Consider the following 14,972-nt stretch of genomic DNA (forward strand, 5'->3'; position numbering starts at 1 on the left):
TAGAGCCCAGAAATCATTTAAAAATTCGTAGAAATTCAGTGTTTTGTAGGGAGAAAGAGGCAAGGAGGATTTTGAGAATACCAGTAAAAATATTACGAGGATTGACCCTAAATAAGACCTCATCGAGGTCTATAGGCATAGAGCTGTGAATCAAAATCTTCAGTAATTGTTCAGTATTTTTTCTCTGTTATTTTCTATTTTTTTGTTTTAATAAAATTCTCTCTCTCCCTCTCCCTCTCTTTTACCATTCTGGATCTTAATTTGCGCACATCCCAGGTCATTTCCCTATAATAAGGTCTCAACTAAAGAGTCATCTATAGAATACTCCAGTGCAACTTTTCCTTATTTATGTTTTAGGACGCAAAAAATTCAAAAATCGAACTTTTCATTCATTGGTTAGTAACTGTGGCTCTTTAACCCAAACACATGTGTATTTTGATGTAATTTTTTTTTGTTCTGATGGTATAACCTACTGTTAAAGAAAATCCTTCATAACTTATTCCGTATAGGCCTATGAACTTAGTGAAGTGTAGCTTGGTAGGCCTATTAAAGGCATTTTCATTGAATTAAAATTGAATATTTATGGGCATCAAGCCATGGCTAATTGTTAAAAAAGCCAAGACTGATTGAGTGAGAGGCAAATCTGGCATTAACCCTCTTACTAGGATTGTATAAAATGATGTTAGGCTCAGTTCAATTGTTAATAGATAAGTCTATCAACATACAAGCCTTTTCCCTCCTGCTTTGTTGGCTGATGAATACAGAAGCCACCTTGTTAGTAGTACCTTCCAGAGAACTAGCTACTAGGCTCATTGAGAGCTGTAATAATTTTGATAAAGTCTAGACTTGACAATTACACTATCAAGAATGATAGACCTAGGTCTACTAAGGCTAGTCAACCTATAGGAGAATTAGTATTTGGGATGTTAGCCTACAAATGAGGCTAATGAGAAGGAAAAATGTTAAGAAAACAATTCTTCCTTCTGAAAAGGCAGAAAAACTGTACTTGAAGGTGCTTCCACTTTAGCCTACTTTACATCCCCCACACCTAATTTCCTAATATAAAGAACTGATTATATGTTTATCATGTTTTTTTGCCATGCATCAATCTTTGGTAAAATTCTAGTTAATTGACTTCTTGCTATCTTGGAAAGGGTTTAGGTTAGAAAAATGAAACTTTCATGGATGGGTCTACAGGCTAAAGTATGTCCTGGGAAGGTATTTAGAGTACCCACCTCCACTCTTTTTCCATCTAGAGGGCCCTGAAATTTGCCTACACGACAGGTCATACCTATTGAAATTTTGACAAAACAACATTTTACCTTAATTTTCAGTTACTATTTGCTTATTATCTGCCTTTGGTTCTGAAAAACGCAATTCCTGTTATTTGAGTAGAATTTTGAGCCATTTCAATGTTTTCTTTCAAAATTTAGGAAATGTATTTGTATATCTTTAAAACCTTATAAAATGGAATTGAGCAAAGTTATGAAGCTGAAAACAATTTTGTTATACTTCAATTAAGCAGAAGATCTATTTTGCAAGGTTTCACTTTTATAACACACATATTTTTAAAGGTCATCAAAGGTCAGGGCCCTGTAGAGGTAGAAGGAGTAGAGGTAGTTGCTTCAAAATACCTTCCCAGGACATACTTTGGTCTGTAGATTCATCTCAGATTCATTCTTGCTATCTCAGAAAGGGTTTAGGTTAGGAAAATGAAACTTTCAGGGATGAATCTACAGACTAAAGTATGTCTGGGGAAGGTATTTTGAGCAACTACCTCCACTCCTTCTCCCTCTTGAGGGCCCTGACCTTTTATGACCTTTAAAAATATGTGTCTTATAAAAGTGGAACCTTGAAAAATAGATCTTCTTTTTCAATTTCCTCTTCTTCAATATTTCTTAAATTTTGAAAAAAAAAACATTGATTGGCTCAAAATTCTACTCAAATAAAAGGAATTGCACTTTCAGAACTAAAGGTAGAGAAAAAGCAACTAGTAACTGAAAATTAAGGAAAAATATTGTTTTTTCAAAATTTCAATAGGTATAGACCTGTCATGTAGGCAAATTTCAGGGCCCTCTTGAGGGAGAAGGAGTGGAGGTGGGTACTTTAAAATACCTTCCCAGGGCATACTTTAGCCTGTAGACCCATCCCTGAAAAATTCATTTTCCTAACCTAAACCCTTTCCGAGATAGCAAGAAGTCAATTAAGTAGAATTTTACCCAATCTTGTTTCAACCTGTTCAAATTTAAATAAAACTAATGCTGACAAAATCAGGAAACAGAAAAACACACAGGAAATAGCCTACATCATATAGGCTATATATTTATACATTAATGGAGTTGGGGGTAGCACCAACAAAATGTGTTAATTACAAATATTCTGGATGTTATAGAGTAAGAATTTTTTTTTTAAGTTTCCTTCCCAATAGCCCCAATTGTAGGCTAAATACTGCTTTGTGATTGCCCTCTTTTTCAGGACAGTAATAAAAATCCATTCATAAAAATGTTTTCAAAAGAGGTAAATTTTTCATTTTAGTCCATCCTTCATACATACAAAGAGAGGTCAAAAGGGGCCTCTCTTTTAAGGTAGCCTATTATTTAGTGCTACACTATAGGTTAAGTATCAAACAGATTTTACCTGATGAAATAAATATTAGACTTAACCATGTAGTATCCTATAATGATTCATTTTCTATATCCTGGGAGGTGTGGGGTCAGGCTCTCACCTTAAAGAGAATCCCAAATTTAATACAAGCCTGAGTAAATTAGCCTGATTTAAATAAAGGGTGAAACATCTTCAAAAAGTTAAGTAGTCTTAATGAAAATCAAACTATTAGATTCAGAATATCAGGAAATAATCTTTGAAGACGTAGAATTTTGTATTTTTTTGCCAGAAGAAACATCACAGATGCATATTTATTTGTTGTTTTCTTTTCTCAGGGATGAGAAAAAATCTTTTTCTTTTCTCAGAGATGATATCAAATCAATAGTCTTAGAAGATCAGGAGAGGACTCATTCAACCAGAAATGAAAGTTCTGGTGTTCTTTTCAAATGACCAAAAAGAGCACCCTCCCTTGCCCTTTTTCCCCAAAGACATCTGATAAAAATTTCAACATAGCCATTTGATTCAGTATAGTTGTAAGGTCCAATACTTATACCCCTCTGGATGACAGTGATCCCCCACAGCCCAAAGGAAGAAATTTTTCTCCAAGGGAAGAAATTTCTATGGATAGGAAAGTTTCCAAGGAGAGTTTTCTACAAGGAAGGGGGCTGCCTGGCAGAATTTGAAAATTGTCAGAAGTTAAATAAAAAAAAAAAGAATTTTTTTCAACTGAAATTAAAGAGCAACATAAAACATAAAATGAACAGAAATTATTATATATGCAAGGGCAGCTGCCTCAAACCTTGCTCGTTACACTGAAGTTATTAAGCCTTTAAGGCATTATCAAGGAGGCACACTCGTGCCTCTTTAAAGAGGCAAACCACAACAATGTTAAGCAATCTTCGGTTCCAGTGGTCGCAGAGGGATGGGGAGGGATGCATTTCATAGCCCGAGCTCCATCTAAGAAACCTGCCAAATTTCATCCCCCTCTGACTTTTCCTTCATGGGGAAAATCTGGCCAAAAGTTTCGACCCCCCAACCTCACCCCCCTTTAACGTTGTCCGATCGGGCTGAAATTCACAAGTTAACGTTCCCTAGGGCCCAGGAGCTTATCCGCGAAATTTCAGCTCGATCCGATAACTCCTTCCCTGTTTTCCAGAAACCACGCATAGCCACATAATGTTCATGTTCTCCTTTTGTTTTTTTTTTCTGCCACGCCTACAGGTCACAGCCGAAATCGGATCTGGGTGTACAAAGACTCATTCGACGCGGAATTCTCCGAGTAATTTTCCTGGAAAGTTTCGTCGGAAAATCTTAACCCCCCGATTTTCTAGCTTAGAAAAATCCATTTCCCCATAAGAGCCCATGTTAATTTTTGAAATTTTTAAAAGTTATATTTATATACATGCAGGTATTTCGACTTCAAACATGCCCGGTTAGCTCAGTCGGTAGAGCGTGGGACTTTTAATCCTAAGGTCAAGGGTTCAAGTCCCTTATTGGGCGTTTTTTTTTCACAAAATATGAAAAAAACTTCGTTTTCTTAGAGAGTTAAAGAGGCTGCGTCCCAAAGTCGAACCTTAAAACGTACAGGAATTAGGAGAGGCAGTCCTAATTCCTGTACGAAGAGTACAGGAATTATTAAATTACATCCACCATGGATTGTAGAAAAACGTGCAGAAATAATATGAAAAAAACTTCGTTTTCTTAAAGAGTTAAAGAGGCTGCGTCCCAAAGTCGAACCTTAAAACGTACAGGAATTAGGAGAGGCAGTTGGGGGGCTGCCGCCCCCCAAACCCCAGCTTTTAAAGACTCTTTTGTACAGGTTTTTTGTTTTGTTAATTAAAAGAGGGCCTTTCCGAAGCCAAGAGCGGGGGGTTAGGGGGGCGGTAGCCCCCCACAACAAAAAAACCTGTACAAAGGAGTCTTTAAGAGCGGGGGGTTTGGGGGGCGGCAGCCCCCAACTGCCTCTCCTAATTCCTCTACGTTTTAAGGTTCGACTTTGGGACGCAGCCTCTTTAACTCTTTAAGAAAACGAAGTTTTTTTCATATTATACTTTAAGGCTTTAGCATACAGTATGAGTTTTGAGCAAGGGGCTGTTCCCCTTGTATATAAAATAATTTCTGTTTCTTCAAGTCAATTTTTTACAATATCCAAGAAAAAGCTTTCCCCCATAAAACACATATAAGAGATAAAAACTCATAAAACAGTTGAACATATTAAAGAGGCCTGTTAAAGAGAGTGTTTAATAAATAGTACCTTGGGCCAAAAATTGAGTTTATTGACACAAAATAGCATTGTACTTGCAAGTAGAAGCAAACTGGCTGACTAAGTTCATATTCAGTAGGACATGTCCAAAGAGGGCACAACTGTCCTCCAAAACCACTTGTTTATTGAGTTGGGTTTTATTAATAACCCATCCTACAAATAACAGAAAAGAAGGAGCATATAGAAAATAGAGAAAAAGAATAACAAATACAATAAGGTACCAACATTGAAAACTATACATGCAGGTCTACTTAAAAAGGTAGATCCACCCATGGACTTAAAACTCTTGTTTTTTTTCTCAAAGGCAAAAGTGGCATCCTCAACTGTAACCATATTATACACAAATACCATATTTAGCAATAATATTTTAACTTCTAACAAAAGGTGGCATTTGCTGCAAATGCTATGTATAAAAGATTTCTTGATATTTTTTTTTTATTTTTGGCATTCGAAAGGGGGATATGAAGAAAACACAAGGCAGGGAACCTGTATTTTAGGGTTTATTGAAGTATATGACCAATCAGCAGGCCAAGGTTGGGGGAGAGAGATATGACTAACCAGTAGGCCAAGGTGGGGGGAGGTTGGTTACCTTTTTGTTCTGATGGACAGTATGAAGTCTAGAAGAAGGGTTCTGAGGCAACACGATGCAGGGTTCACTGTTCTAGCTTTGATAATATGTTAGATATTAATGTGTTAATTAGTCTTTTCATCAAGCAGCATTTTAACAGGTGAGGTTAAAAGTGACCAATGTGCCCCAGGGGTGGGCAGGTTGGTCACAAACTGGGTTGCATTCTTTTTTACATCAGAGATTTGACATAATTGAAGTAGAAGCCTTGTATCATTTAAAGGTAAACATTTTTTCAACTTCAATTATGAATTGTTAATCTTCAAGTACAATAAAAACAGAAAAAAGATATAACTTATTCAGCTGAGTATTCCCCAAGGCAAACATCAAACACCTGTGCCTTCACAGCATGTTCAGTCCCACCAAAGGTCCCATGAGCTTCAAAACAACATCATATTGAGGGACTACAGCCTTGTCAATTACTTCTAGGAAAAACAAATTTCCATGCAGGAGATTATCTACAAAGGAAGCTCACAACATATCACTTGCTTGTTTCTTCCTTCATTTCACCTGCAAAGTTTTTTTTTCCTCTGTTTCCAAACAAGTTTCACCAGAACAAAATCTTCTGCACTAGTTTCTTCCTTTTTCAGCTTGAATGTCATCCATATCAGCTTCAAGATCCAAGTCATTGTTGAAGACCATTTCTCTTTCACTGTGAAGGCTTGCATCTGCCTTTGGTAAAAGTCCCTTACTTCCATAGTTATTTTGCTATGTTAGTGGTATTTTTCATCCTACTAAAAACATGCTTCACAATTTTTTGTTTTTCCGTAGCTGAGAGTTCTTCAATTAAAATATTTTTGACTGGTGTATCTGTGAGAACTTGAGGCTTGCCCTTGTTGTGTTTGATTGCACCAGCTTTTTTGGATAAGGTATTTCTACTTCTGGATTAGTAGCAGTCAATACTCATGCCATAAGAGCTTGAGAATTTGTCGAACACACTAGTTCTGCCTCTAAGTGATTTGAACTTGCCTGCATTAATTACTTTAGACAGAGTTTTATTTTGGAACATTGGATGGTTTTGGTCTGTCAGTAACATCAGCAGCTAGGAATTCCTCATCCCCAAGCACATGGCAATTGCTGGGCCGAATTCCAGCAACCCTGAATCCTGAATCCAACCATGTATGGCGGAGTGTTGAAAAAGGGAAGGGCTAAGGAAGAGATTGTCTGTAAAAGGAGTAGAAAGACGTCAGGTAGTCTTGAAATATATTCAGCATATGTTGGCATGATTAGAACGGTTCTGTTTCTTGACGTTTTAAATTTGGAGCAATGATGTTTATTTAACACAGGATGCTACACAGGACAATGACTCTTAAGGTCATTGACTCTTAATTAGCTTATAAATATTAATTAATGACTCTTAAGGGCTTTGTGCAAGTGCAGTAAATTAGTTTGAAAATTTTCAAATGATGCTGCTAATCTTCAACTTAATTGTTTGAGCTTCTTACTGTCATCACAAGTCCTTTTAATTTAGAACACAAAAGGAATGTGTGAAGATATGTACTTCAGTTAAAACTTCCTTCCTTCAAACCGGGTTAGGATATTGTCTCATATACCAGTCAATGGTTCCCATTTAACTGAACCCAGTTCAACTCAACCCTATTCAACCTGATGTTTGTGTATCTCATTCTCAATCCTCGTGTAATTCAGCGTTTGTGCAGCTAAACTCCATTCAACTCAACCTTTGTGCATCTCTACCTGCATGTAGCTCAACCCTGTTCATCTTAGCCCTCATTTGGCTCAGTACCATGCAATTCAACCATCATTTGACTCGACCCCATTTATCTCAGTTCTCATTCAATTCCACATAACTTAACATAAATTAACGTGTAACCAGTTACACCCACAAACGGGGATTTAATTGCAGGGACCTGACTTGAATGGAGATTGGGTTAAATGGGATTGAGTTGCATGGGGGGGGAGGTTCGAATTGTATGCAGTTGAGTTGAGTGGGGGTCGGATTTAGTGGAAGTTGAATCGAATAGGGGCTGATTTGAATATGTTTTGATTTGCCGAGGGTTGAGTTGAGGGATGGGAATAAGTTCACGGAGGTTGAGTTACACTCACACTCAGTCAATTTAGGCAACTGATATTTTGTTTGATCTTTAACTTAACAGTAGAAGTTGACTTTAAAATTAACTTTTCATAAATTTTGAAAAAGAGCTTGAAATGCTGATGAAATGTCGTCTTTTTTTATTGTTTGTATTTTTGCAGTATTACTGGGGTACCAAAACATCATAGAAAGCTGTCTGGGATCTCATATGAAAACTAAGGCTTACATCTATATGCTTAATGTATATTTGCCTTGACAACACCATCACAAGGTGGACTATGGCACCAGAAATGGGACTTTTTGTGCCATTTCTAGAGTGGATAGTTAGTCATATCTGGAGTGGTTAGGATAGTGTTTGAATGGATGTATTTTTTCTATAGATACTTTCTAGTGGAGCAGATGGACTAAGTTGTAAAAAGGGTCTAGGGAAAAAATACGGTTTCGATCAGCCTGGTCCTTGAAGACTCAAAAGGTGTAAGTATATCAGTCCCACCGTAATAATAATAGAAACTGGGGCACCCTCGCCCAGGACCATAAATACAGGTGGAGGAGGAAGAAGGCTCCTCAAATGTACACTCAACAGGGCCCACTGGCGTGTCCACACGTCCCATGAGTTACAACTCTTCTCCCAGTAATGAGTTAAATTGCATGGTGATGCAGAACATCATTGTGGAAGGATCCTCTATAGGAGAGCAACTGCAGCAGGGTATAAGATCCAGATCCATGGACAACGGCCTCTGCAAAGGGCTGCCTTGAGTCTTTTGGGGTACCTGCAAGGCTGGGGATCTTGCGGTCAACTTTTCCCACTTGAGGAGTGGCACCCCTCAGGGAAATTATAGCCTAGTAAACAACACAGCATTCGCACAGGATTCTGATTTTTGGATATTTCTTCTGGGCCTGGTCTGTTTTGATTTTGTTTTTGGACTGAAAAAAACTCTTCCTAACTAATTTATCTACTATGGGCTGACTCTTGTAGTAGCATAATGTTTGTAGGCATGAATATATAATGAGTCAGAGGTAATAGGCTTGGCACTGTCTGTGCAGGATTTCGACTGTTGTTGATAGAAGAGCATTGCCAAGTGCTGAAAACCATGTTGTGACCAAGATGGGCCCAGGATTGCACAAAGCCTCGAACCAAACTGGAGGTCCCAGGGACTTCTTGCTGTCCGGTTCTAAGCCGGCTTAAGTGCTTTGGTGTAGACTTGAGAAGATATGTTGGTCGCCGTCCTGCACTGGTGTCTGGGATCATTGCTTTTCCTGAGGCCAAAATAATTTCAGTGATTTAAGGAACAGGAAAATTGGAACTTGGAAATGTTATGATGTTAAAAAATGACTATCGTATTGACATTTTGACTGACGAATTCAGACGGTTTGAACTGGACTTATTAGGAGTTTCAGAAACTCATATCCGAGGGATAGGAAGCATGAAATTAGGTGACATAGAATTTGTTTACTCAGGCAGGAAGGATGGGGTACATAGGCAGGGAGTAGGGCTCATGATGAATATGGAAGCTGCTAAGTCTTGTTTAGGCTGGGGAGGTATTAATAATAGAATACTAATTGCTCATTTTATGACTAAAAAGTTCTGGGTATCAGTTATAGTAGTATGTGCCTCTGTTGAACCAACTGACAGAGATACTAGTGACTGAGATGAATTTTACTTACAGTTACAGGACCAAATAGACAGGGTACAAGGTAGAAATATTGTGTTTTTACTAGAAGATTTTAATGCCCAGGCTTGTAGAAATAGGGATAGATGGTATCCTAGCCTAGGTAAATTTGGCGTAGGAAAAGAAAACAGTAATAGCTACAGACTTTTGCAATTTTGTTGGTCAAAAAATGGCCCACAAGTTGACATTGTATTCACATGATGGTAAGACAGCAAACCTTATTGATTATGTTGTTGTAAACCAAAGACTAGCAGGATCAATACAATATACAAGGGTATATAGGAGTGCTGTTATTAATTTTAAAAGTAAAGATGACCATCTAATAGCGTCTAAGGTTAATTTAAAGCTGAAATTTTGGAAGGGTAACTACCTCCCGGGAAGTTATGATCTTGTTAGACACCAGGATGAAAATTTGAGAGACCTTTCCAGGAACAGTTGAATGCTAAACTTGAGTGTTAGGGAAGAAAGTTAAGACTGCAGCAAGGAATATTAGTGAAAAGCTTTATGGTTAATAGAGAGTAGAAGGGGTTTGTACAAGAATTATCTGAGTGATAGATCATGTGAAAACAAAAGAAATGTAAAGAAAGTGGACAAAGCATTAAAATATGAACTAAGGAGATGTGAAGTGGAGGCCATGGATAAAATTGCTGAGGATCTGGAAGATGCAGCTAGACTGCATAATTGTAAAATATTACACTGGCATGTTAAATAAATTGAGAAGGAATAGTAAATCCGGACTAGTCTCAGTTAAAGATAGAAATGGGGCCACAATTAGTGATAAGGAAAGAGTTAAAGAGAGATGGACGGAACATTTTGAGAATGTGCTAAACCAAGATACAGTTGCAGGAAAAGACATAGAAGAAAATGAAAAAGTTTGTGATACCTTGAATGTGTAGGAAGATTTGTTTTGTGAGGAAGAATTAGCGACAGTACTAAAAAATAATAAGGCTCCAGGTGCTGATTGTGTGATAAATGAGTTTCTTAAATATGGTGGCTCTGAGGTTAGTAGAAGGAGGGTTAATTCTGAAAAATTAGAAAAAATGAGGTATTTTGAACTTACGAACAGGTGATCAGATCTTAACGAAATTTGATATCTGGAAGGATGTTGTTCTTTAGAACTCTTATTTTAAATCCCGACCAGATCTGATGACATTGAAGGTAGCTGGAGGGGGAAACCGGAATTCTTGGAAAACGTGAAAATCCAGGTATCTTACGAATGGGTGATCGGATCTTAATGAAACTTGATATATAGAAGAATCTTATGTCTCAGATGCTCCATTTTCAATTCGAATCGGATCTGGGGACATAAAGGGTTGGAGGGGGGAAACAGAAATCTTGGAAACTGGAAATCTTAGAAAACGCTTAGAGTGGAGAGATCGGGGTGAAACTTGATGGGAAGAATAAGCACAAGTTATAGATACCAGATTGACATAATTGGTATGGATTCGTTCTTTTTGGGGGAGCTGGGGGTTGTTAATTTGGAAAAATTAGAAAAATTGAGGTATTTTTAACTTAAATAACGGTTGACCGGATCTTAATGAAATTTGATATTTAGAAGGAACTCATGTCTTAGAGCTCTTACTTCAAATCACGACCAGATATGTTGACATTGGGGGGAGTTGAAGGGGGAAACCAGAAATCTTGGAAAACGCTTATAAATGTCGTACATATGTGATTGACGTAACCGGGATTCGCTCTCTTTGGGGGAATTAGGAGGTGGGGTTCAGGGCTTTGGCGAGTTCGGTGCTTCTGGACGTGCTAGGACGATGAAAATTGATAGGCGTATCAGGGAGCTGCACAAATTGACTTGATAAAGTTGTTTTCCCCGATTTGACCATCTGGGGGGCTGAAGGGAGAGGAAAAATTGACGTATTTTAAACTCAGGAGTGGGTGATAGGATCTTAATGAATTTTGATATTTAGAAGGACATCGTGACTCAGAGCTCTTGTTTTAAATCCCAACCAGCATTAAGCCTCTGATTTTCTTTTTAAAACAATCTATAGGTTCTTAGAATTTTGCTAGAGCTCATACCATATGAGCTCTTGGCTATTCCGACCTCGTCACAAGTGCCATATGAGCTCTTAGCTCTTGTTTTATATTTAATTTCTGAACGTTTTTGAATTAATGCAGGTTTTGATTTTGACTCACCGTGCATGAATGATAAACACGAAAATTGCATATTAATTTTACTTTTTTTGGCTAAATAGATTTTCTCAAAGTTTTGATCGGACGATTTTGAGAAAAAAAGGGCGGGGGAGGGTGCCTAGTTGCCTTCAAATTTTTTTGGTTAATTTAAAAGGTCACTAGCACTTTTTTTTACGAACGTTTTTATTAGTAATAAATAAATGTAACATTACAAATTAACTTACTTAACGAACTTCTATACTCGTATATTTTTATTACGTATATGAAGGCGTTCACCCCCTCGTCAATACCTCGCTCTTTACTCTAAATTTCGAATTTTGTTCCAATTCTTTAAGAATGACCCCTGAATCATAAAGACCGTTTAATTAGAATAAATAGATCTTATGAAATTACTAAAAATACTTCAGCGTAAAGAGGAAGGTGTTGCGGAGGGAACGAACCCACTCATATACATAATAGTTTCTGTCCGTGATAAGTTTTAATGTTGCTCCTTTCTTTCTGTTGCTAAAACTTGTTTTTTTTTATTTTATTTCTGAACGTTTTTGAATTAATGCAGGTTTTGATTTTGGCTCACCGTACATGAATAATTAAAACGAAATTTGTATATTAATTTATTTTTTTTTGCTAAATGGCTCTGTCAAAGCCATATTTTTATTACGTATATGAGGTATACGTATATGTATATTTTTATTACATATATGAAGGGGTTCGCCCTCTTGTCAATACCTCGCTCTTTACACTAAAGTTTGAATTTCGCTCCAATTCTTTAAGAATGACCCCTGAGTTACAAAGGCCGTTTGCTTAGAATAAAAAACTCTTTAAAAATTACTGAAAATACTTTAGCGTAAAGAGCGAGCTATTGAGGAGGGGACGAACCCCCTTGTGTACGTTATAGTTTCTGTTCATTTTAAGTTTTAATGTTGCTCCTTACTTTCAGTTAAAAAAGCTTGTTTTTTTCCATTCAATTTTACATTATTTTTTTTAGATTATGCTGGGAAATCCAGCACCTCCTTCATGGAAATTCTCCTCTCCCATGATAAATTTATCTATGGAAAGATCCTCTCACGTAACCCCCTCCCCCCACCACCAGAAAAAGTCATCCAGGCAAACGTCTGTATACTTCCCAATAAACAATCCTATGTGTCAACAATGGGCAAAGTTCATAACTTGCAGCCCTTCCTCAGGGGACTGTGGGGGATTAAGTCATCCTCAAAGACATAGTTATTAGATATTTCGACTATACTGAACAAAATGGCTATCTCAAAATTTTGATCCAGTGACATTGGGGAAACATGAGTGTGGGATTTTCTCAGGCTCGTAGTTTTTGATGGGTAATATTAAACTTGATGAGACATGTATATTTAAGATGAGCATAAAAAGCCGATTCTTTTGGTGTATATATTGGTATCAAAATTCAGTTTTTTAGAGCTTCGGTTACAATTGAGCTGGGCCGCTCCTTACTATAGTTCGCTACCATGAACTGTTTGATTTACATATTCACCTGTTATCTTAATTTTAATTTCTGTTCGTTTTGATTTTCAATTATTCCGTAATAGTAACTTCCGGTCGTTGTGAGTTTCAAGTATACAAGGAATTAATTTCTACTGGTCTTGATTTTAATATTGCTCTTTACTTTTCTTTAAAGAACATCTTTTGATGCAAAGTTTTTCTAATTGATTTATGTTCGTTTTATTACCGAAGTTTTCTATTGGTTAATAAAATGAATTTTCTAGAGTTTTTCACAGCTTTGGCTACTTAGAATTAAAATATTCGACTATAATTTATTAGTTACTTGGCTAGTTGTATTATCATAGAAACTAGTATCTATTGGTCTTAAGTTAATATGTCTTTAATTTTTTTTGACAGATATTTTTTTTGGGAAGTTTTTTTTTATTATCTTTTCTTTCAAAAGCTTCTTTTATGGACTTTTGTTTGTATTATTGTCTGGTCGTTTTTACCCCCAAAGTTTTTTTTTTGGTTTATAAAGTAAATGTTTCTGTACTGTTTCACGTCTTAGACTTCAGCAATGTAAGACTTGTAAATTACAACCTTAGCTCCCGAGCTCCTGGGGGCTGTTCACCGGAGGCATTGTTATAAGACTTTTGAACTATTTCTTATCAAAATTGCTATCTCAAAGTTTCAGTCGGATGTATTTGGGAAAAGAGGGTGTGGGGGGGGGAGTAGTTGCCCTCTGATCACTCTTGACTCAAGAATAGAGTCAAGGGAACAAGAACTAACAATTTCCAATCAAATGAGCCTCTTCCACAGTTAATAACACTATATATGCCCCGGGCGTAGTTTATAGTCAAAATTTTTTGAGACCAGTCAAAATTTTGAGACAACTATTTTGTTCAGCATAATAGAACGGTCCAGCAACTATGTCTTTAGGAATATTAGGTATGTCAACACCCCACAACTATGCAATTGGCCCATTATGATTTAAAAAGACTAAGTCAAACAAAAACAACTTAGAAACAATAGGGAATTTTTTTCTAAGACAGTAGAATTCAATTCAGTGGATATTACAGCCCTATGTCCAAGGGCCGTCTTCAGCACAATTGTCCGTCGCTATTTAAGATTGTAAGTGTGTCCATGTTGTCAAACAGCATAGATAGAATCTTTGGGGATGATAGTAAGTTTTATTTTTCAGATCAACTTCAGAAGCTATAAAATAAAAGCAAAAAATGCTATTTGTGTCAGGATTAAAAATTGTTGAAAAAGTTTTTCCAACATACAAATAGCAACCCATACTATGGATTCTTATAGAAAAAATTGAAAATATACAAAATATTATTTTTCCATGAAAAAGACTATGTCAATAAAAATTGAACAGAACTTAATTTATAAAACTTTTTCCACAAAAGAAAGTTTTTCAAAGAAAAGTAAAGAGCTCCATTAAGCCAAGAATGAGCAGGAATAAAGTCAAATAATCTTCCAAACGTAAAACTACCTCAAATCACAGTCAATAAATAAAAAAAAACTCAAAACGAACAGAAATCGCAATAAATAGCTGAGTCAAACTCAAAACGAGCAAGAATAATATGAGTAGGACTAATAACCCCCATGCCTTCTGAAGACCAGAATATAATTTGCACTTCACTGAAACCAAAACACGTTTTAAATGTTTCCACTTTTCTTACTGTCATAAATAAAAAAAAATATCATAACTTTAAGGAATAAATATCAGTTTATGTCAATTGAACTGAAAATTCAAATTCACGGTCATTTGTTTTTCGTTTTTTTTCAGTAAAGTCTTGCTCACAAGTAATCTTATTCACTAATATTCACTGTCACAAATAGTCAAAGTTGCAAATAGTCTCATTAGCAGATACAAATAATTATAGCTGCAGTCATATGTAGTTGCACTTTACAAATGGTCCCAAGTAGACTTTGTCACGGTTGCAAATAGTCGCAAGTGCAATCATAGTAGTAGTAGCCATAGTAGCCCTGAAAGTTTAAAGGTGTTACCCTTAGCCACTCCGAAGATATTTTAGATATGCCATTTTCATAGCCTGAATGCAAATAGTGGACACAGTGCCGGTCTCAACTTGAGGTAATCGAAGTCGCAAGTAGTGTCACTTGCAAGCAGTCCTAAGAAGTCATAGTTACAGTCAC

The 14,972-nt window shown here is 36.6% G+C and overlaps 1 protein-coding gene across 2 annotated transcripts in view; it reads left to right on the forward strand.

The window, feature by feature from the left end:
- Positions 1-336: 336 nt before the first annotated feature.
- LOC136037748 (uncharacterized) overlaps positions 337-14,972 on the forward strand; it is a 31,701-nt gene continuing 17,065 nt past the window's right edge. The window contains exon 1 of one of the 2 annotated variants that reach the window (XM_065720540.1): positions 337-395. Coding sequence is in view for 1 of the 2 variants with exons in the window: in XM_065720539.1 (XP_065576611.1) it covers positions 427-440 (14 nt within the window). In the remaining variant the exon portion in view is untranslated. Of the gene's footprint in view, positions 441-14,972 lie in introns of both variants that reach the window. The other variant, XM_065720539.1, reaches the window with a different exon arrangement.

This window comes from Artemia franciscana, chromosome 17 (genome assembly GCF_032884065.1).
Source record: "Artemia franciscana chromosome 17, ASM3288406v1, whole genome shotgun sequence".
NCBI lineage: Eukaryota > Metazoa > Arthropoda > Branchiopoda > Anostraca > Artemiidae > Artemia > Artemia franciscana.